This window comes from Humulus lupulus, chromosome 7 (genome assembly GCF_963169125.1).
Source record: "Humulus lupulus chromosome 7, drHumLupu1.1, whole genome shotgun sequence".
In the NCBI taxonomy this organism is placed as follows: domain Eukaryota; kingdom Viridiplantae; phylum Streptophyta; class Magnoliopsida; order Rosales; family Cannabaceae; genus Humulus; species Humulus lupulus.
Window position 1 is genome coordinate 205,560,171 of NC_084799.1, and position 22,023 is coordinate 205,582,193.

The window sequence follows — 22,023 nt, forward strand, 5'->3', positions numbered from 1 at the left end:
CAAGACCAAATCGCAGATATCTTGACAAAAGCATTATCAAGCACTCGGTTCCTGTATCTCAGAGACAAACTTAGTGTTGTATCATTATCCACCCTAAGTTTGAGGGGGGGTGTTAGAGACTCCTTATGATTGTTAGTGTTAGTTATTGTTCTGTTAGTGATTAGCTGTCCTAACAGTAATTAGTTTCTGCTCTAACTGTATTCAGTTAGTATATTGTTGTATTGGTCTCAGGTATAAAATACCTTCTGTATTGTTTTTACATCAATATACAATTCATCTTTTCACCATTGATTTCAGTCTTAATAGAGAGATGAGAAAGACGAGAATACAGACAACTATTTGTGGGAAAGCTTTGATTATCCTACTGATACGATGTTACCAGGAATGAAATTGGGATGGGACTTGAGGAGAGGTCTCAATAGGCGTTTATCATCATGGAAGAGTTCTGATGACCCCTGCGATGGAGATTTCACTTATGGGATTGAGCTTGATGAACCACACCATACATACCCTCAACTATTTATCCGTAATGGGTCTGCAAAATTGTTTCGAGAAGGGCCTTGGGATGGCATAAGTTTCAGCGGAGCTTTTAATACTTTATCATATCCTTGGTACGGGTCTGATTACGAATTCGTGCACAACGATGATGAAGTTTACTTCACTTACAGCGTCAACAGTACATCAATGATCTTAAGAATTGTCCTGGGCAAAAGAATTGAATACAAAGAATGGAGAGAAGAAGACAAAATTTGGCATTCTTATTACACAATTCCAGGAGACCAGTGTGACTACTATGGCATCTGTGGAGCTAATTCAGAATGTGGTTCAAATGAAGTGAATAAGCCAATCTGCCAATGTTTAGAAGGGTTTAAGCCAAAGAATCAAGAAAATTGGAAGGTGATGCATTGGTCAGAAGGGTGTGTGAGAAACGGTTCTGTGAGCTGCGATGATAAAGAGAAAGATGTGTTCCTTGGCTTTTCTGACTTGAAAGTGCCCAATGCTCAATATATTTGGGCAAATAAGAGTATGAATCTGCACGAATGCAATGCTAAATGCTTGAGCAATTGCTCTTGCATGGCTTATGGCTTTGAAGTCAGTGACTGCGTTCTCTGGTTCGGAGATCTGTTTGATATTCGACAAGCTCCTTATGGCCGACAAGATGTATATATTCGAATACCGTTTTCAGCAACAGGTACAGGTACAGATATATATATTATATATTATATCAAGTGCACATTATGTATTCTGTTTTGGTTATAACCAGTATGTTTTACATGGGTTTTCTTAAATATTCTATTTTGCTTTTCTCAGCTCCAAAACTTTTTGATGAAAAAGAAAGAACTGATCGTAATCATAAGTTCAAGGTGGAGAGAGCAGTGATAATTATTGCTATCATAGTCGGATTAGCTGTTGGGCTTATTATTTTAATTGGCTTTTACATTCACAGGAGGAGGAGACACATTATTGGTAAAAGTCTCTACCCTTGACTTCAATTTTTTTTATGAAATATTATAGCAGAGAAACATTTATGAAGAAATCAAATAGTTTTTATTACTAACAAATGGCATAAAATTGTGTTTGAACACATAGACTAGACTATTGTTTCATATATATACTAGATACAACTAAAATGCAACTTCTTAGTATTATTTATAGAATTTATTAATTATATTTATTAAATTTATATCATTGTCATATAAATTTCAAATAAATAAACAATATTATATAAAAAAAGAATGTCATAAACATATTAAATAAAAAATTAAACCAAAACATTTTTTATGATTTTTTAAAAAATCATATATAATATGAAGTGATAATTTTTTTAATAAAAATTAAGATTATGTATTATATATTATTATTATAATAATATTTTATAATATTTTATAATATTTAAATTTATATTAATATAAGTATTAAATATTTAATCTTGTCTTAAATATTATTATAATAAAAATATTTTATTATATGCGGGCCAACACCTTAGTTTCGGCCTTCTCACTATGCTTACGTTACTTGCCTGTCATCGGACTTAGTATGGTCTGGGCCGCCAGGGCTTCCTTATTCATTGTTAACTGGGCCCCAATTGGGCCCAGACCTCTTGTGAGGGCCCATTGATCTGTTTGGCTCTGTCATGTGTCATAGGTGGAAAATATTGATAAAAATAAGGAATTTTAAAAAAAAATATGGCTTTTTCACCATCAATGTGCACAAATATGGGATTTATACCATAACGCCCTAATTTCTCATAAATTATCGAGAACACAGCGTTGGATCATAATCATAAATATTGCTTTTTTTATTGAATAAAACTTGAAAATAAATATATGGATCCATGGTTTTACAAAAAATAAAATAATTGTCTTTAAAATGAGCAACTTTTAAATAAAACTTTAAAAGAAAACATTCTTTAATAAAAATAAATAATTAGGCTCGCTTGATCTTTCTCAACTATATGGTCCCCACAAGTACATCACGAAGCTCCTAGGTCCCACTCGCAACTGGCCTTTCTATCATCAATTTTCTATACAACAACATCATAAGGGGTGAGCTTCTAAACCCAGTAAGGAAAATAAAAATAAGGGTTAGTCATATAATCATTTAATCAACATATCATAAATTACACAAGAGTCATAACAAAACTTAGTTATACTAATCATATCACATCACATAACCATAGGTCATATCATAGCCTAAGTCATAATCATAGTCATAAATCATAATCTAAGTCATAATCGTAGTCATAAATCATAGGTCATAAGTCATAATCGTAACTATAGGTCATAGATTATAATAACAAATTAGATATAATAAAAAGATAAGTGTTTATTCATGGGGTGACAATTAAGCTCCGGACAAAAGTCCGTCATACACCGGACATCAACTTAGGTCCGTCATAAAATTGTGGCAACCGATCCTACCGGACATAAGTCTATCATACATCATTAGACACCTTAGGTCCAGACACACTTACCCATTTATTGTACCTAAAATGTTAAGTCATACAAAACATAAACGAGATCATAAACTAAACTACCTAATTTTCCTTACAAAAAATAGGGATATTGGAGACAAGAGCGGGATTGGAAACTCCTAAAACCTGTTAGAAAAATATGTATTATTGCTCAATGAAATTATGGAAAAACCAAATACAACTCTATGCAAAAATACAATGGACAAGATAATATTGATTAAATAAGTATTACAACTCAATTGCTCAAAATACAAGTAAATAAAAGGATGTAGAAGAAGAAGATTACAAACTCAATACTATAATAATACAAGTAAATAAGAAGAAAAAGAGGAACAAAAGAATGAAAACACAAACAAACTCTCACACAACCAAAGTGTAGAGTAGTGGGGATCACCAACTTGAACAAGGTTCAAGACCTTTGTCCAAAAGCTTATTTCTCCCTATTCTCTAAGCACTAAGGGATCTCTCTAGGAAATAGCTCTCTGGAATTATCAAGCCTCAAGGTGTATTTTTCAGCCAAGTACTTTGTGGATGAAAAATGGTATGTAATACAAGTGAGCATTAGGCTCCTATTTATAGAGTTTGAGATACCCTTTGGATTTCAAATTCCACCAACCCCCATGGCTGTTATCAATGTTTAATTGGATTAATATGGAATTAAAATTGAGATTTGGGAGTTATTTGGGTTTTTAGAACCGTTCAACACATTTGGAAAAAACTGAAAATTTGGCCTGAAATGCACCTGTGGTCGCGGCCAGGGACATCAGTGGCTGTGGCCACTGCTCTCTGTCCCCCAGGCCGCGGCCACCATCATTCAGTGGCCGCAGCCACAACCCATTTTCAGCACTTGAAAATGTGCTGTTTTTCCAAACGGTTCCAAACCCTCCCAAATGATTTTGTAACTCCCAAAACACATTATTGGGGTTAAAATCATATCTCCAACAACCATATTTCATAATGGCTTTATGAAATCCAATCTCAAATGTGTAACATATAATATACACATTATTGGGTAATATTTGGGAGTTACAAATTTGTAACTGATTTTGTAACTCCAAAATATGTCACATTTGGGCACACACATGTGTCCAATTTTGTGACTCTCAATAATATGTTACAAGATGTGACAAATCACATTTTGTCACATTATTTAATCTAATATTATATTATATGAAATAATATAACAAAACCAAACATAAGAAACCATAAGTCCTCTAGAGAAAGAAGATGAATAGAAGATCCAAATCATCAAGATAGTAACTTACCGAAGACCTTAAGTTTCAAGAAACTCAAACACCTAACCATAAGCCATAGTAGCAAGTTAGGTTTTGAAATAAAAGAAAAGAATAAGACGAATGAAAATGGAATAAAGCTGAAGATTAACAGTACCTTAGATAGCTTAGAGCTTTGATCCATACCTCAAACATCAAAATCACACAATAGCTTACTTCCCAAATGTTTAGAAAAGCTTTAGATTTGAAAGCTTTAACCCCAAAACCCTAGTGTTTCTCTCTAGAACAAACTTAGGTGCTTAGAGGCTTTGAACTGTGCTTAAATGATGAATAAAATGGCTGAGTGAAGGGTCCTATTTATAGAGTTCAAGGAGTGAAACTAACTCATTTTAAAATGAATAAATAAATGATTAAAAATACAATTTTCGCTCAAGAGATGCCCAAAACTCGGTCAAAGATGTTCAGGAACAAGTCAAAGTTGTTGAGGGCTGTTTCTAGTTTAAATCCACAAAGTTTCAAAAATGGTTCCAAGAGCCGATATATCTCCTACCCTAGGCGATATATCGCCTATACCTATGCCCCGAGCTTCCGTGGTTTCGTTCGTGCAAAGTCGACGTGTTTTCCGTATCATCCATAGGCGATGTATCAGCCCTATAACTACGATATATCAGCATACACTGGTACTTTAAACACATTTTTGCACGTTTTCAGCACACTTGAAGTTTGGTAAAACAACTTTGACTGAGTAAAATGTAATCCTAATAGTTGCTGGAAGGTTCTAGACCATATAGATCTATCCTTTATTAATTTATTCATTTAAAATGCTTAAATCCTTAATAAACATACATGTGACAAGTGTCACATTCTTAGTTATTCTATCTAAACCTTAGATTATAATAAATAATATTTCTAGGACTAGCTATATTTATCAGACCTTATGTTAAAATTAATATTTCTAAACTATAGGCTAAACTTATAAAATTCATAACTATCTTTACGAGTTTCCAACTAATTCCTGCCTTGAACCAATATCCACAAAAACTAAAATACTAAGCTACCACTACTAATATCTAGCTAAGTGAAATTCTGAGACGCTACATATACTTTTTTTAATATGTACAAGAAAATTTATTAAAGAAACAATTAAAGTATGAGAAACACAATTAGTAGCTAACTAAAATATAGAGTTGTAAATATAGGCCGTCCTGGCCCAGCCTGACCCACATTTTCGTGCCTCTGAATAATTCGGGCCGGGCCCGTATTTCAATTCGTGCCGGGCTGGGTCGGCCCACTTTTATTATTGCAAAAAAATGTGAGGCTAGAGAATTGAACCCTCCACCTCTTCTTTAAGAATCAACAGACTTACCACCAATCCAAATACATTTCTTTGTGTGAATTATAGTTTTAGATATTTTTATATACTTTTTAACAATACTTTACCCAAAATTATATCAAATATAATTATTAGAATTTGAATACCTACTAATAAATGCTAAAAATTTTAACTCACAAATCTTAAAATAAATTAATATAATTATAAAAATATAGAAATTGAGAAAAATAATAGACTTTTATTATCATTTTAATTTATAAATAATTGACAAATAAAAACTTATTATCATTATTAATGTAAAAATATTGGGTATTTTATCGGGTCGTGCTTTCGGGCTAATTTGTTCGTGCTTTCGTGTCGTGCCTTCGGAGATTGTCGTGTTGTGTCGTGCTCAAGCCCATGTCGTACCATGCCGTGCCGTGCCAATTTTTAATTCGTGTCGTACTTGGCCCAAGCCCATATTTTTTCGTGCCGTGTCGTGCTCGTGCCGTGCTAGAAACCTCAACCCGTATTTACAGCTCTACTAAAATATAGAAATGTCACATTTTTTATCATAGTTATGTTTTCTTTGATTTTAAAATTAATTTTATTTTATTTTTTCCTTAACTTTTTCAGTTATTTTTTATTTATTTTTTTCATACCTTATTTTTTCTACCATTTTTTTCTTTCACCAATTTTTCCCTTAATCCTTTTTTTTCTTTCAATTTTTCCATTATTCTTCTTCATCCTCTTCTTCTCATTTTTATTCATTTATCTATTATTTTTCTTTCATTTGTATTGTTTTTCATATTTTTTCAGTTTTCTTTCATCTTTTTTTTTTCTTCATTTATTTATTTATTATTTTCTCCTTCCATTTTTTTTTTCTTTTTTCACACATACGAGCTTTTTTTTTCTTTCTTTTTTTTCTTCTTCCATTTTTTCATTTTTTTTTTTCATTTTTTTCTATCAATTTTTTCATTCATATTTTTTTTTCCATTTTTCCAATTTTTTTCTTCTTCTTTTCATTTTTATTCATTCATCTATTTTTTTCCTTCATCATTTCATTTTTTTTTCATATTTTTTTAGTTTTCTTTCCTAAGTTTTTTTTTTCTTTCTTTTGTCTTCATTTTTTGTACTTATTCTTTTCTCATTCAATTTTCTTTTTTTTTTTTTCATTTTTTTCACACATATGTTTTAACATTACATAATTATTTTACTATTTTTTATTTGTTATCTTTTATTATTGTAATTTTTTTTTATAGTTTTTTCAACTATATGTAAAAAAATTAAAATAGAATTTTCTATTTACTGTAACACTTATAGGAACACCAAAATTTGGAAAGAAAACTAATAAAAATATGAAAACGTGAATGTGTAACTTGTTACCCTGATGTGAACATTCAAATCTAGAAAAAAAAATTATATGAAGAAGATGAGAGAGAAGGGAAAGGGGTGGATCAGATTTTTTTTCTTTCTATTTTCATATATGTGGTAACTGGTTACCTTCCCGTTCTTTGTGTGTACATTTCTGGGGGTAAGTGGTTACCTTCACGTTATTTGTGTGTATATTTCTAGGGGTAACTGGTTACCTTCACATTCTGATGTGTGTATATTTCTGAGTTCTTTATGGTAACTAGTTACCTATGTTACTAAAATCATAGTTACTTCTTCTTCCTTTTTTAATGAAGTGTTCTTCCTCTTTTTCCTTCAAATTTGATGTTTCTTTTCATATTACCCCTCTTATGGTAACTGGTTACCTCTCTTATGGCAGAAATTTACTCCTCTCAGGATAACTGGTTACCCCTCCTGATACATGTTATTTAACCTAGCTCTATGATTTTTTTTTTACATAACTATCAAAGATCAATCAAGTAACTGGTTAACTTATAAAATATTTGAAAAAAGAAATGAACAATCTAGAAAGAAGAATTTTTTTTTTTATAATAACTAAAAAATAATTTTAAACACAATTCATATTACAAAAAAAAAAAAATTACAAAACAACCAAAGAAAATTTTAATTTAAAATTAGTAATATAAAAATGCTAATAAGCTAAAAAAAATAATAATCAAATTAAAATACATACCCTTCCAAATTAATAAAACTTGATTAAGAGTAAAATTATGACATAAACCAACTTTTATACAAAAATATGGAAAAATAAACCCATAAAAGTGAAAATTATTAAAAAAAAAAAATGCCATAGATTACTTTTTTTTTTTTTTAAAAAAATCATATTTTTGCACACTCTATTAAAAATTTTATATAAAATGTAATTTCCTCTAAAAATAATGATATTTTATAATATTTAAATTTATATTAATATAATTGATAAATATCTATTTTTAAGTTAGTTTTAAATGTATATTCTATTAAATATTTAGAATATTCCGTTAAAGATAACAAAACAAACGGTTAAAATCAAGAATTTCCATTATCAATACACTTTTTATATAGAAGATATATATACACTAGATACAAGACACTTTTGCTTAGTTTTATTTATAGAATTTAATAATTATTTGTATTAAATTTGTATCATTGTCATATATATTTCAAATATATAACCAATATTATATATAAAATTAAAAAAATGATATAAACATATTAAATGAAAAATTAAACAAAAACATTATTTATAATTTTTTTAATATATATATAATATGATAACTTTTTAAACATAAATGATCATTTTTTTTATTAAAAATTAATATTATGTATTATATATTATTATTGTAATGATATTTTATAGTATTTAAAATTTTATTAATATAAGTATTAAATATTTAGTCTTGTATTAAATATTATTATAATAATAATATGTTATAATATTTAAAGTCATATTAATATAATTAGTAAAAAATTAGAATTATATATTATTATCATAATAATATTTTATAACACTTAAATTTATATTAATATAATTATTAAATATCTAGTCTTGTATTATATATTATTATAATAATGATATTTTATAATATTTGAATTTGAATTAATATAATCATTATGTATATAGTCTTATATTAAATATTATTATAATAATAATATTTAATATATTTGAATTTATATTAATATAATTAATAAATATCTATTTTTAGTTAGTTTTAAAGATATATTCCGTTAAATATTTAGAATATTCCCTTAAAGTTAGCCAAACAAATCGTTAAAACTAAAATTTTTTGTTATGTACACACTTTCTTTTTATATGGAAGAGATATACGAAACTGAGAAATGTAACTATTAATACTACCACTGTTAAACTTGTGCCTCTAATTTCAATCTCTTTGGTGGTTAGGAGGGCATTAGGGGTTAGTTAATGGGACTTCAGATTAATGACTTTACATGTAACTGTTTCTTCCATGTTTTCTATTTGCTCTTTCGTTCTTATATATATATATATATGTATATATATGGGTGTACTCTTAATGGTTACTACCCATAGATGGTTACTTTAACATTAACTATTGGATTAGGATCAATGATTCATATTTATAGTTGTTCATTAATATTTCTAAAAATAAATTTTGATTTTTTCAAATTTTTGGAAGGGTTACCTGATGAAAAATATGTATTTATTATGAAAATATAATATTGTAAACTTTTTCATTTTTCAAATGTATGTCAATTTCTAAATATAGCTAGTGTTTCTCATTGGTTGAAAACACACCATTAATTATGGCAAAAAAAATAACTAAATTCGAAATTAATATAGAAAAAAAATATTTACTTGTTGGTGACTTGCTATACCAAGTTACTATGTTGCAACATCATCGTAATTGTTAGTAACCATCTATGGGTAGTAACCATTGAGAAGTCTTCCATATATATATATAGGAAGCTATTGAATATTGTAAAGAGATAGACAAAAAGAGCTAGAGGTTGTAACACTGGTTTTACAAGATTGTATAGGTTTTCTTATTGTTTTGAGGTTTTAATCTTCACAGCCACTAATAATTCATTTGAGATAAACGAAAGCCAAGATGAAGACTTGGAGCTTCCATTGTTTGATCTGCATACAATTAGTACTGCCACTAGTAATTTTTCAGAGAATAATAAGCTTGGAGAGGGTGGTTTTGGACCTGTATACAAAGTAAGTTCTCATTTACCTGCTTCAGAATATTCTCTATTCTTTTTACCAGATACCGATTGGTAATTAAAGATTGAAATAAGTAAATAATTACTTCATTGTGATATATTAGGGTATACTTGAAGGAGGTCAAGAAATAGCTGTGAAGAGACTATCAATGTGTTCTAGACAAGGAGTCACTGAGTTCAAAAATGAAATTAAACTAATTGCCAAGCTTCAACATCGAAATCTTGTAAAGATATATGGTTATTGTATTCATAGAGAAATGAAATTATTAATTTATGAGTATATGTCCAACAAAAGCCTTGACCATTTTATCTTTGGTAAGACTCTTTTCACCTCTTTTAATACATGTCATGTTCTATAAATATATATTTTCTTATTTTGTTTTAATAAAATTAGAAACCAATATTTGCAGATGAAAGGCAAAGCATACTATTAGAATGGCCTAAACGTTTTGAGATTATATGTGGAATTGCTAAGGGGCTTCTCTATCTTCATCATGATTCTAGATTGAGAATTATACATCGAGATCTCAAAGCCAGTAATGTGTTACTTGATAAAAACATGAATCCCAAAATTTCAGACTTTGGCTTGGCTAGATGTTTTGGTGGAGACCAAATAGAAGGAAACACAAACAAAATAGTTGGAACTTAGTAAGTCATCTTTGAAATCCTTTTAGTTTCTTTATTATAAATCTCTTGTATAGTAATAAATTATTTTATGCAAATGTAGTGGTTATTTGGCTCCAGAATATGCTTCTAATGGCTTATTCTCAACAAAATCTGACGTATTTAGTTTTGGCACATTGATGCTTGGAATCGTAAGTGGAAAGAAAAGTAGAGACCTGTACGATGAAGATAGCATTCTTAACCTCACTGGATTGGTAAGTATTTGGATAGCATACTTAACCTAATTGGATTGGTAAGTATTTAGCTTTTTCTTTTTTATTTATATTTTTATAATATTTGTTAGGCATGGACTTTGATGAAAGAAGGCAACGCATTTATGTTTATTGATAAGTGCTTGTTAAGAGATCCAAACGACAACATGGAAGAAGCATTGCGTTGCATCCACATCGGTCTCTTGTGTGTGCAACAAAAACCTATTGATAGGCCTAATATATCTTCTGTTATTCTAATGTTGAGCGGTGAGAAAGTGTTGCCTCAACCCAAACCACCAGCCTATTTCACCAACACAGATTTGTGGGAGGGATATCATTCCCCCTTTTCTAAGACACCATCATGCAATACAAGCATAACAGCTGTCGAGGCGCGATGATAATTCATACAACAAATCAGAGTTTATCATGTAAATTTTTAGAATTTGAATTATTACAATTTCTATTTATTTCGTTCAAAACTGCAATGATGATTGGTATTAGTAATCTACATGTAGTATATATGAATCTATGCCAGAAGAGAATGTGCTATTCATGACAATAAAAGTGATTCTTGAACGTTTTCTTGATTATAATAAGCCATTATTAGACTTATTTCCTTGTAGTGAGGCAAGAGTGTGATGAGAAACTTATACATATAGTCTTATTTTGAAGTGTTGAAATAATTTCTAAGTGATGTGTATTATAACATCTCGTACAGAAGGATATAATGGTAACGTGAAATTGGAACTCGAGCATGAATATATATATATATTTCTTTAATATAACCAAGAAATAAGCACTGGTTACATGAAAATTTATGATGCATAACTTATATATGAAATTCCACCACAAATCTACAAACTGATGCATAACTTGATAAAAGAAAAAGTAAAATTTGACAAAGTTTTTGCAAGAGAAGATCTCATTGACTGGCTGGCTTGTTGTGACAGTCAAAATCCTGTGATCCGTAAGAGGAAAGACCGGGTAAGCTGTGCAATCCCACACTGCCTGGGGAAGGTCAAGTGTGATGATTCTTAGATTGTGTAGGTATGGGACTACACAGTTGAAGAAGGCTTAAATGGATTGATGGGTACTACCTATATCAGGAAGGTGCATCTTCTATTCGGAGCCCATCACTTGAGAACTCCATGGTTAAGCGTGCTTAGCCTGGAGTAATCTAGGGATGGGTGACCTCCTGGGAAGTTTTCCCGGGAAGTGTGTGAGTGAGGACAAAGCACGCTGGAAAGACTTATCTTGGTTTGTAGGGCCAGTCGTCATTCCAAAAAGCAGCCATAGTGACGTGGGGTGTCACATAAGAGTGTACCCCTTTGGTACGGGAGGTGAGGTTACTCTGGGCCGTGGAGGCCACACTGGGATTAAAACCCCACAGATAACACGATGGCTCAGTTATATGTTTTCAGTATGTTACGCAGCCCTTTGACTTATGTGAATATGCTAGAAGTGTTGCTCAGTTTGCAGTTTCTAGATATGCATTTCTGTTATGAAAAGTTTGTTTTGAATAGTAGAATCATGAGTTGTAGCTAGCTTCCTTACTGAGCGTTATAGCTCATCAGTTACTCTGTGTGTGTAGGTAAGGGCAAGGCTTAAGGAGCAGTGCAATGAGCTGGAGGGGATTCTGTCTGAAGTATGCATACTGTGAAACAACCGACCTGCAGGGTTGTCAGGGTTCTCTTAAGTTTTCCGCTAAGTCTAGTAACAGTTTTATCAATTTCATGTTTACTAGTTCTACTTAAAGAAGGCCCTATGGCCACAGACTATTTCTTAAGTTACGTTTAAACTACATTTTGTTTTTAAAACTATGGGATCCCATCCAAATACTATTTTATTTCAAAGTACTCCAATGTAAAATTTTCTAAAGTTTACTCTAAAGTTTATTTACTTTTTAACGTCCGATTTTTACCAAAGTTGACCGTAAGGGTCCAGTTGACCCCGGATAGTCATAGTCGTGTTCGGTGGGTCTAGTTAAGAAAAGTCGGGTCGTTACATTTGGTATCAGAGACTACGTTACTTAGGCTCCTGTAGACCCTCACAGTATGCATATGAAGATCAGAAAGGCCCCAGCTACTGCACTGTAAGTATATTTCTAAGTTTTGCAATTATTTTTTAGTCTAACAATAATTGTGGGTTTCGTAATGACTAGATAATGGTGATGATGAAGAGAACCGTTATGTCCGGCCGAGGGCAAGGGTCTAAGGAAACCTGAGACTATTGGATCCAAAGGACTAGGGAAATGAAAATGAGCCTTGAGGGTAACTATGATGATTTTGAGAGGTTAATTAGGCATATCATGGCAGTGAACTATGCCATTCAAGAGATTAAGTGGATAGGGGGTTTACTTAAGTGTCTATAGTGTTTTGAGGTTCTAATGAGCACAATCTCTTGGCAGAGTGTTAGGGATGCTCTTAACCAGACTTGGAGTGAGGTAGCTCACATAGAAGGTCAAGCCCCAAATCAATATTCGGCTATGGGAAAGAGATTCCCTAGGATCTACGTTGAGAACATAGCCAAGAAAGTTAGGCTTAACCCTTTAGGGATCAAGAAATTAAACTATAGTAAGAAGAGGTGGGTACAAGGAACCCCTAAGCTACCTAGGGGAGTAATTAGGGAATTATCTCCAGGACTTAGGAACGAATATGAGGAATCGTTCCCAGTCCATATGGTAGTTTATGACACTAATAATAGTCAACCCAGGGCTAGAATTGGGATTTAAAAGTCATTTCATTTCCGGTCAGTGAGGAAACGGGGGGTTCTGTCCTTGTTCTAGGATATGTTTGCATGATTTTTATGATGTTAGAGTGTTGTATTTCATTTATTTTCAGTTGACTACTTATGTATCGAAATCATGTATCAAGTTTGAAGTAATACTAATGATGAATTGTTATGCTCTTTTCTTCTTATTATACAATTGTATGAAGTATGTTAGGTTTGAAACTCAGTTTATATTATTGCTATGCTTCTTTTAGAGTTTTGAATAGAATGAGGTAGGCCTTTTTCTGAGTGGATAGAAGATTTATCGTTCATAGTTTAAACTATATGGCTTAAGTATTTCGAACGAATCGCGATGTCTCCACGAAGAGGTGTACGTCGAGGAGTGAATAGGGATCAGGCACCAGAAAACCTGAACCCAGGAAATGCCAACATGGATGCAGCTACGCTGTTTGGAATTAGTCAGGCACAAGCTGAAGAGATTGCTCGTCTTCGAAAAGAACTTAATTGGGCACCTAGGGTTGGAAGGCCACCAGCCCAGCAAGTTGTGGAAGTGAGGCCACAACAACTTGCTCAACCAAATCCGGTATACGAACATTTCCGGAAGCTGCACCCTCAACCTTTCGAAGGAGGCGTGGATCCTATGGAAGCTGAAGAATGGATGAGTTTTATTGAACTCATTTTCGAATTAATGCAGTTGGAAGACCGAGCTAAAGTATCTCGTGTTACATATATGCTAAAGAAGGACGCTCGCATGTAGTGGGAGAACATGAAGCTTATCTAGAATGTTAGAGTTATGACATGGGCGGAGTTCGTACAAGCTTTCAACGAACAGTTTTACAATGAGACTATCAGAGCTTCTAAGGTGGATGAATTTGTGAACCTGATCCAATAAGATACCACAAAAGCTCAATATGTGCAACAGTTCAACAGGTTGGCTAAGTTTGCTGGAAATTTAGTGGCCAACGAGGAAGCTAAGGTCGAAAAGTTCATGAAAGGGCTCAAGCCAATGATTGCCTGAGATGTAGAAATAGCTAGTGCAGAAAGGATCACTTATGCACATGTCATATTCATATAGCCAATCTCTTATGCAATGTGTTAGTTGATTCGGGTGCTACCCATTCTTTTATATCAACGTGCACGATTGAGAAAATAGGAAGACCTAGAGAGGTATTTTCGATAGGCTTTAGTACGACATTGCCATCTGGAGAGAGGATGACATCTAGAAGATGGGTACACGCGGTGCCGATAACTTTAGATGGATGAGAACTCTATGCTGACTTGATTGAGCTGGCTATGAATGAGTATGACGTGATACTTGGAATGGATTGACTCTCCAAGTATAGTGCAAACATCGATTGTAGGAAAAAGATCGTAGTGTTTCAACCCGAAGGGGAAGATAAGTTCGTGTTCAAGGGAGAAAGTACGGGACCCAAAACGCCAATCATCTCAGCGCTCAAGGCAAAGAAGATGATGGGAAAAGGGTGCCAAGCATTCCTGGCTAGTATAGTGGACACAACTAAGAACACGCCACAACGACTTGAGGACATTAAAGTGGTGTGTGAGTACCCCGAGGTGTTCCCAGAAGATCTACCAGGCTTACCCCCGAATCGAGAGGTCGAGTTCGTGATCGGGTTAGCACCAGAGACAACCCCTATTTCAAAAGCACCGTATAGGATGTCGCCTTCAGAATTAAAGGAGTTGAAAGAACAGCTGCAAGAGCTGCTTGACAAAGGATTCATTCGAGCAAGTCATTCACCGTGGGGAGCTCCGGTACTATTCGTCAAGAAGAATGATGGATCGATGCGTATGTGGATTGACTATAGGGAACTGAACAAGGTGATGATAAAGAACAAATATCCGTTACCTAGAATTGAAGATTTGTTTGACCAATTACAAGGGGCAGCGATATTCTCTAAGATAGATTTGAGATTGGGTTATCATCAGCTTAAGATAAAGGAAAATGATATACCCAAAATCGCTTTTAGGACTCGGTATGGACATTATGAGTTTTTAGTACTATCATTCGGTCTAACAAACGCCCCTGCAGCATTCATGGATGTAATGCATAGGGTGTTCAAAGAGTATTTGGACAAGTTGTAATCGTCTTTATTGGCGATATTTTGATCTATTCAAGGAAAAAGGAGGAGCATGGGGATCATTTGAGAAAGGCGCTCCAGAGGTTCAAAGAACAACAGTTATGTGCCAAGCTAAAGAAATGCGAGTTTTGGGTAGAGGAAGTGGTATTTCTAGGCCACATAGTAACCAAGGACGGAGTATCAGTGGACCAAGTTAAGGTTGAGGCTGTCAAGGATTGGCCAATACCAAAGAATGCCACTGATGTAAGTAGCTTTCTTGGTCTAGCCGACTATTACAGGAGATTCGTGGAAGGATTCTCCAAATTGGCAATGCCACTAACAAACCTTACTCGCAAACTATAGAAGTTCGTGTGGTCTGATAAATGTGAACAAAGTTTTCAAGAGTTAAAGAAGAGATTAACTACTGCTCCAGTGTTGTGTGTACCCAAAAGCAACGAAAAGTTTATAGTCTACTGTGATGCATCCAAGATGTGTTTGGGATGTGTACTGATGCAAACCAAAAAAGTGGTGGCTTACGCGTCTAGACAACTAAAAGAAAATGAACAAAGATATCCAATACATGACTTGGAGTTGGCGGCTGTGGTTTTTGCCTTGAAAATATGGAGACATTATCTCTATGGGGATAAATGTGAAATATACACGGATCACAAAAGCCTTAAATATTTTTTCACTCAGAAGGAGTTAAACGTGAGGCAAAGGAGGTGGCTCGAGCTAGTTAAAGACTATGATTGCGAGATACTCTATCATCCTAGAAAAGCTAATGTGGTGGCTGATGCCTTAAGCCGACGAAGTCATGGCACCATTGCAGGTTTAGGGTTGGTGGAAGCTCCGTTACAAAAAGAGATAGTGAAAGTTGGGATAGAAATAGTTACAAGCGAGTTAGCCAATCTCACATTGCAATCAGATCTCTTGGAAGAGATTAAAGAAAAGCAAAAATTGGATGACAATCTGGTTAAACAAGAAGCCTTGTTACAAGAAGAGAATAGTGGGAACTTCACAATGTCGGAATGCCAGATATTAAGGTATAAGGGCAGGGTTTGTGTGCCTAGCGACCAAGAGGTCAAGGATAAGATTCTTAAAGAAGCACACACAACGCCTTACTTGTTGCACCCTGGTGCAACAAAGATATATCAAGATCTTAAGTCCATGTATTGGTGGTCGGGAATGAAGAGGGACATAGCCGGGTACGTAGCCAAGTGCTTGGTTTGTCAACAAGTGGAAGCAGAACACCAAAGACCCGGTGGGTTACTGCAACCGCTACCAATACCAGTATGGAAATGGGAAGATATCGCTATGGACTTCGTGGTTGGTCTACCAGTAACTACAGAGCGTCACAATGCAGTTTGGGTGGTTGTGGACCGCCTTACTAAGTCAGCTCATTTTATTCCGGTGAAAATGACGTACACTATGGATCAATTTGTAAGGCTGTACATGAAAGAGATAATCAGACTCCATGGTGTACCAGTATCTATAGTTTTAGACAGAGACTCGAGGTTCACATCAGGTTTCTGGGAAAGCTTGCAAGAGGCAGTGGGTACGAAGTTGAAACTCAGCACAGCCTTTCACCCGCAAACAGATGGGCGGTCAGAAAGAACCATCCAGATACTGGAGGATATGCTGCGAGCCTGTGCCTTAGAGTTCAAGGGTTCTTGGAAGGAGTACTTGTACCACATGGAATTTGCGTACAATAATAGTTACCAAGCAACCATTGGAATGGCCCCATACGAGATGCTTTATGGCAGGAAGTGTCGCTCACCCTTACATTGGGATGAGATAGGAGAGAGGCGACTAGCTGGGCCAGAACTGGTGCTTGAGGCTACGAGTGCTATAGAAAGAATAAGAAGGCATATGCTCACAGCTCAGAGTAGACAACAAAGTTATGCCAATGCCAAAAGGCGGGACATCGAGTTCGAGATGGGAGACAAAGTATTCTTGAAAGTCTCGCCAACAAAAGGTGTTAAGAGGTTTGGGAAAAAAGGGAAGTTAAGTCCCATATATGTAGGTCCTTTTGAGATCCTCGAGAGGATAGGACCAGTTGCTTATCGATTAGCCCTACCTCCCGCGTTGGCTAGTACCCACAATGTATTCCATATCTCCATGCTCAGGAAGTATGTGTCCGATCAGTCCCATGTGCTTAGTTACGAACCGCTAGAGCTACAACCGGACTTAAGTTATGAAATTAAACCAGTTACAATACTGGAGCGGGGAATCAAAGAGTTGAGAACTAAAAGGATACCCCTAGTTAAAGTCCGGTGGAGCAATAGCGCAGTTGAAGAAGCTACTTGGGAGCTGGAGGATGACATGCGTGAGAAGTATCCCGAGATGTTTGAGTAAGGAAAAATTTCGAGGACGAAATTCTTTTAAGGTGGGAAGGGTGTAATAACCCGATTTCTTTTTTTTATTTAGTGTTTTATGTAATAACATTATTTTGTGAATTAATTTTTTTTTTTAAAGAGTATGAATAATAATTAAAATAATATTTGGTGAATTGTGAGTTGATCACTTTAGACCATAGTGTGGGATTTAGATGTGAAATAAATCTAAAATGGACATCTTGTTCAAAGAGTTTTAGTATATGATTTTATGTATTTTGAATCCACATAAAATCATAGAATCATTTTAGACTATGATTTTGTGACTTATTCACTAAGAGTCTATGAACAATTCAAGAGGAATTTTATAGGATTAAAATCATGATTTTATGTTGAAATGACTCACATAAAATCATAGACATAAGTTAAACCAAAGTTGCATTTTTGGTGTTTAGACTGTAGTTTATATTTACCATTCTTAAGCTATAGTTTTAGTGTTTTATTTTGAGAAGCATACGGTGGTGTGTTTGGCTGCACACATACTTATTGGAGGGAAACACAATTTAAACAGCTATGGCAGTTTTTAGAGGTTACCAGGCAGGGAATTAGAACCGTTGTCTTTCTTCATTAGTGTTAGCCATTTTTGAACGTGAGAGGATAACTGTGAGAGATTAGAGACAAAGAACACATTGTGTTCTTGTTTTGTACGTTCACTTCGGGTCCAAGAAGGAGGAATCAAAGGTGAGTTTTCTTTGGTTTTTCTTTGGATTACAGTCCTTAGACACGTCCTTAGAGCCTATGTTTGATTGTAGAAGAAAGCAAGAGAAAGAAGGGAGTGCTACAGGGAGTTCGGTACAAGAATAGTCAGAAGAAAAACGTAAGTCCGAACCTACCTTTGCGTTGATTTTTCTCTTAGATTCTGAGTACCAAATTCATGTCAAATGGTTTTGTTGTGTTCATAGTTTTGTCTACTAAGTTGAGGAGAAGAAGAAACCACCAAGAACCGGCCACAGTAAGAGGTATATATTCGTAGATTTCCTTTGTAGTTTTACGTTTCCGATTTTTGATCTTTGTTTCTTAGGATGGTGATGACTTCTTTGGATTGTTATGTATGGTTTTAATCAGTGTCTTGGGATTAGAAACACTCATTAAGGTTTTGGGGATAGTATAATATATGTGGTCTTAATATTTGAGAGGGTTTGGTGGTGGTTTAAGATTGAAGATGGTGGCTGGCCGTGCATGGAAGTGCCACTTTGAGTGGTCACGGATGGAGACCGATGGTAATGAGGGTGGTGGTTGTGATAGCCGAATGGTGGTCATGGTGGTTAGGAGTGAAACCGTGACTGCCTAGGTGAGGAAAGATGGAGACGGGTATGGCTTGGGAAAGAAATGGCTGAATGTGTACAAGGAAGAAGACAATGGGGGTGTTCACGTGCATGTTCATCCATTCAGCAACAAGTTACTAATGGTTACTGTTTGGTAACCAAAGAGACCAAAAATGGTACTTGGTCCCAAAAATTTAGGGTTTTATAGCAAGGCTTGGGATTAAATACTTCTAAGTTTTAGGTCTGATTTTAATGAATCGGGGTTAGAAAAATTTATCTAAGTAACATTTAAGACTAATAATTTACGAGCTAGGCTCGGGAATTATTATGTAAGCTTCAAGAAAAATTCGAAGTTCGGGAATTAGTTTCAAAGTTTAGATTTGACGACTTAGAACCTACGAAATATTTTCAAAGACTTGGAAAATATTTTAGGAAGTACAATATTACTAATTTTAAGTCTCAAGATCAAGGATTGGACTCAGGGCTCGTGTTTTGGACTCGAGCATCGGAAAATAGAATTTTAAGAAATAATTGGAGTTTTGACTTGAAATTTCGGACGTGGTCTAGGATAAAATTATTATAGGAAATAATAATTTTCTAAGTTGAGTTCGGGATTTATGAGAAGGGTATTATGGTCATTTTACCCCAAGGGCTAGGGTTTTGGGCCAGGGTCGGGAATTTTAGTTTTTGATTTTTAAATTCCCTTATTTATATTTAAAATCTTAGTAAAGCATAAACTAAGACATATTGTCCCAATATGATTATAGGGTCTAAACGCGATCGGAAATACTCACAAAGATATAATTCGCGAAAGCTAAGGACAAGAGGTAAGGAAGTATACACCAAGAGTAACTTAGCTCGTTGTGATTCTAGTGAATTGTTTGCATGTTTGTAGATTGCTGGTTAAATTCTAGATGCTATATATGTGTGTGATTATATGGCTGGATGCGCATGATAGTACCCATCTATCGTGTTTGAATGTGCTTAGTGCAGTAAAGTCATCATGAATGTATGTGCAATGTTTATGACTGTCAAGGGAAACCTTGTGAGGGCGGATTCCCCATGCAGCCGTACAGTGGGGTTATCCGCCAAGTCAGTAGAGTCATCGTGTTTTAGCGGAGTGTACCCCTTTGGTACGGGAGGTGAGGTTACTCTGGGCCGTGGAGGCCACACTGGGATTAAAACCCCACAGATAACACGATGGCTCAGTTATATGTTTTCAGTATGTTACGCAGCCCTTTGACTTATGTGAATATGCTAGACGTGTTGCTCAGTTTGCAGTTTCTAGATATGCATTTCTGTTATGAAAAGTTTGTTTTGAATAGTAGAATCATGAGTTGTAGCTAGCTTCCTTACTGAGCGTTATAGCTCATCAGTTACTCTGTGTGTGTAGGTAAGGGCAAGGCTTAAGGAGCAGTGCAATGAGCTGGAGGGGATTCTGTCTGAAGTATGCATACTGTGAAACAACCGACCTGCAGGGTTGTCAGGGTTCTCTTAAGTTTTCCGCTAAGTCTAGTAACAGTTTTATCAATTTCATGTTTACTAGTTCTACTTAAAGAAGGCCCTATGGCCACAGACTATTTCTTAAGTTACGTTTAAACTACATTTTGTTTTTAAAACTATGGGATCCCATCCAAATACTATTTTATTTCAAAGTACTCCAATGTAAAATTTTCTAAAGTTTACTCTAAAGTTTATTTACTTTTTAACGTCCGATTTTTACCAAAGTTGACCGTAAGGGTCCAGTTGACCCCGGATAGTCATAGTCGTGTTCGGTGGGTCTAGTTAAGAAAAGTCGGGTCGTTACACTTGTATTAAACATTCGAACAAAAAGTCTGTAACATAGATGTAAATTGAATGAGCAAGTATTTCCATAGACCTATAAGGCTATAAAGTAAGTACTTAATATGAGAATCTTTGAAAATTTGGACTGATAGAGAGAGAGAGTTCTTATTTGATCTTATGAACCTTATGGCTCATTTAGTATTATCTATAATAGACGAAAGAGTGGTAATTTCTGTTTCTTGGGTTGACTAGAATGAGGAATGGGATTGTATTTTGGGAACTTTTGAGGAAATAATATTCTGGTTGTTGTGGGGCACATATGAGAAAGTGGTTTTGAGGGAAGTTGGATTTTGGAAAATGGGAGTCATACTTACACTCCAAATTAATATTAAAGCACTCATTTTAATATTAAAAAATTATTACATATATGTGAAAAAGTCAATTATCGACAAACCAACTAAACCCTTTTTAGTTAATATGATTATGCTTGTTTTAGTTATAATCACTGTTATTTAAGGATGTCTCTCACATTAGTTACCATATGTACTAAGTGTTAACTAATGTACTAAGACAGCTTATGGCAATGCTGGCCAAAGTTGCATTTGGTTCTGCATTTTCTTTAGAGATGAAATAACTATGAATTTCTCTGCGAAGCTCATCTTCTTGCGCAATTGCAGCCAATGGGAAAGCAACAGTGAGTGAAAAATCTTCAGAATATGTGTTAATATCTCAGTGTTCAAACAATTGTCTTGAGCAATATTGTTGAGGATCATAACCATATTCAGACCACATGTTCTGATATATATTTATGGCAAAGCAAACAACTCAACAGTGGAGAAAAGGAGATTTAAAAGGTGACAACTAGAATTTGCATTTGGTACACGTGGGGCTGCAGAATTGGTTTGGCAATCATTTTCTGATGTGTTTTAATCATTACACCTCTGATGCAAATGATTGGCTGAGTTATGGAAAAATTGTACGGTTAAAAAGGTAGAGAATATAGAAAAAGAGAGAAGAGAAGTTCTGAAATGGTGAGAAAGAACTAAAAAAGAGATATAAGTGTATTCTGTAACTCTTTGAGAATAGCAAATTGAGATTGCAAGACTAGCAAAATGAACTATAAAGTCCCCTGTGTTTTCTATACTTGTCATTGCTGCATTTGTTACTTACTGCAGTGTTTGGTATTTTGGTTTTGGTTGTATTTGGTTGCTGTACATCTCTGAGAACATTTGAAGTCCTAATTTGGGTAGAAGAAGCCAAGTCAAATTTTGAAAAGGAGTTTCTAAA

General features: G+C 34.3%; 1 protein-coding gene across 1 annotated transcript; it reads left to right on the plus strand.

The window, feature by feature from the left end:
- Positions 1–313: 313 nt before the first annotated feature.
- Positions 314–10,973, plus strand: LOC133789225 (G-type lectin S-receptor-like serine/threonine-protein kinase At4g27290). Its single transcript, XM_062226990.1, has 7 exons — positions 314–1,192; positions 1,312–1,467; positions 9,463–9,608; positions 9,718–9,928; positions 10,024–10,261; positions 10,341–10,491; positions 10,581–10,973. The coding sequence occupies exons 1-7, from the start codon at positions 373–375 to the stop codon at positions 10,884–10,886; spliced, it is 2,028 nt and encodes a 675-aa protein (XP_062082974.1). The 5' UTR covers positions 314–372; the 3' UTR covers positions 10,887–10,973.
- Positions 10,974–22,023: the final 11,050 nt, after the last annotated feature.